A 2,111-nucleotide genomic window follows, 5' to 3' on the forward strand; every position below is an offset into this window, starting at 1 on the left:
AAAATAAACCCAAGTATTGTCATGGAAGTCATATGAAGAAATAAAAATGATACCAAATGCCTCACATTTCACATGTAGATATCATGGGGTATACTTTCTAAAAATTTCACAATGCTTAATAAAAATAAGCATTGTGAATATAACATAGGCCATGAGGAAAAGTTTTTTCTTTTTCTTTTTTTATCGAGAGTCTCACTTTGTCACCAGTGGTTAGAGTGCTGTCGTGTCATAACTGACAGCAACTTCAAACTCCTGCTCAAGTGATTATCTTGCCTCAGCCTCCCAAGTAGCTAGGACTACAGGTGCCTGCCACAATACCCGGCTATTTTTAGAGACAGGGTCTTGATCTTGCTCAGGTTGGTCTGAAATCTGCAAGTTTAGGCAATCTATCCACCTTGGCTTCCCAGAGGGTTGGGATTAAGGCATAAGCCTTTATCTTTTTCTTTTTTTCTTTTGAGACAGAGTCTCAAGCTGTTGCCCTGGGTAGAGTGTAATGGTGACATCACAGCTCACAGCAACCTCCAACTTGAGCTCAAGCAATCCTCTTCTATTTTTAGTAGAGACAGGGTCTGAATTTTGCTAAGGCTCATGTCAACTTGTGAGCTCAAGCAATCCACCTGCCTTGGCCTCCCAGAGTGCTGGGATTAGAGGTGTGAGCCACTTCTTGTGGCCACAAGTTTCGAATTTCTGATACTTTGTTGCTGAAAGTAAGAGATAATGGTATAGAGTTAACATATTCATATAAATTGTGTTAAGTGACAACAAATAGTGTCATCTGAGTACCTCCCTAAATAAAATGCTGATCAGGCAGTAGAGTAGAATCAGTCATATAATATTTTATCCACCTTCTGCATTTCATATAAACTAGCACTCTGGGAGGCCGAGGTAGGTGGATAGCTTGAGCTCACAAGTTCGAGACCAGCCTGAGCAAAAGAGAGACCCTGTGTCTACTAAAAAATAGAAAAACTGAGATAACAGGATTGCTTGAGCCCAAGAGTTGGAGATTACCGTGAGCTATGATGCCACAGACTCTACCCAGGGCAATAGCTTGAGATACTGTCTCAAAAAGTAAAATAAAACAGGCTTGGTGCTCACAGCTCAGTGGTTAGGGTGCCGGCCATATATACTGGGGCTGGTGGGTTTGAACCAGGCCCGGGCCTGCTACACAACAATGACAACGACACCAAAAAAATAGTCAGGCTTTGTAGCAGGCACCTGTAGTCCCAGCTACTTGGCAGCTGAGGCAAGAGAATCGTTTGAGCAAGAGTTTGAGGTTGCTATGAGCTGTAATGCCACAGCACTCCATTGAGGGTGACATAGTGAGACTTTGTCTCAAAATAAATAAATAAATTTCATATAAAGACAGTTTGTAGTGATTCTTGATAGGTAATTTTATATATGAAAGACTTTACTGTATAAAATATCAGATGTAACAGTTAAGTGGTTCTTTAGTGAAGTAGCCCTAATGTAGAAAAATGTCCTTTTTTTCCCCCACATTTTTTTGGCGGGGGCTGAGTTTGAACCCACCACCTCTGGCATATGGGGCTGGCGCCTTACTCCTTTGAGCCACAGATGCTGCCCGAAAAATGTCCTTTTAAGAACAAAATAAAATAACTCTTTATAATAAAACCCAGAACAGAAACTAAACTAAGATAAAAGCTATAAGATACAATATACATGGCTTAAAGATTTCAGTTCCAGTATGAGAATACATGAGTCAATCAATCATGACATGGCTTTGGCTAACCAATATAAACCAGGGCAAAATTCCAAAGTTTTTACCTTAACTTTTTGTTGGTAAAGATCATCCAGCTTTTGAACTTCTTCTTTCAGAGTTCTCACACTTCTCTTGCTTTCTGTCGTCATTGCCTTCAGCTTCGGGAATAAAACTTTGGTTGAGAAATCATAGCCATACCTCAAAGACATCTTAACAAGTTATGGTGTTTTTACATTAACAATCAATTAACTAAACATTGTTATTTCTTCTAATTCTTTTAGACTCTTCACAGAACATTTGTCAAGAATTTTTATTATTTCAAAAAGAGGAATTAATTGCTAAGAAATCTTAAAAGAAGGATGATAATCTGTTTTTCTTTCTTTTTTTTTTTTTT

The 2,111-nt window shown here is 38.7% G+C and overlaps 2 protein-coding genes across 2 annotated transcripts in view; one reads left to right on the plus strand and one right to left on the minus strand.

Moving 5' to 3' along the window:
- LOC111723596 (kinetochore protein NDC80 homolog) overlaps nt 1–1,869 on the minus strand; it is a 16,670-nt gene extending 14,801 nt beyond the window's left edge. The window contains exon 1 of the mRNA XM_023510398.1: nt 1,783–1,869. Within this exon, the coding sequence (XP_023366166.1) occupies nt 1,783–1,866 (84 nt within the window). The 5' untranslated portion in view covers nt 1,867–1,869. The remainder of the gene's footprint in view (nt 1–1,782) is intronic.
- Nucleotides 1–2,111, plus strand: part of BARD1 (BRCA1 associated RING domain 1) — a 129,354-nt gene that overhangs the window by 71,066 nt on the left and 56,177 nt on the right. The gene's annotated exons all lie outside the window — the stretch shown is intronic.

This window comes from Otolemur garnettii, unplaced genomic scaffold, assembly GCF_000181295.1.
Source record: "Otolemur garnettii isolate 467f Iridium unplaced genomic scaffold, OtoGar3 scaffold00013, whole genome shotgun sequence".
In the NCBI taxonomy this organism is placed as follows: Eukaryota; Metazoa; Chordata; class Mammalia; order Primates; family Galagidae; genus Otolemur; species Otolemur garnettii.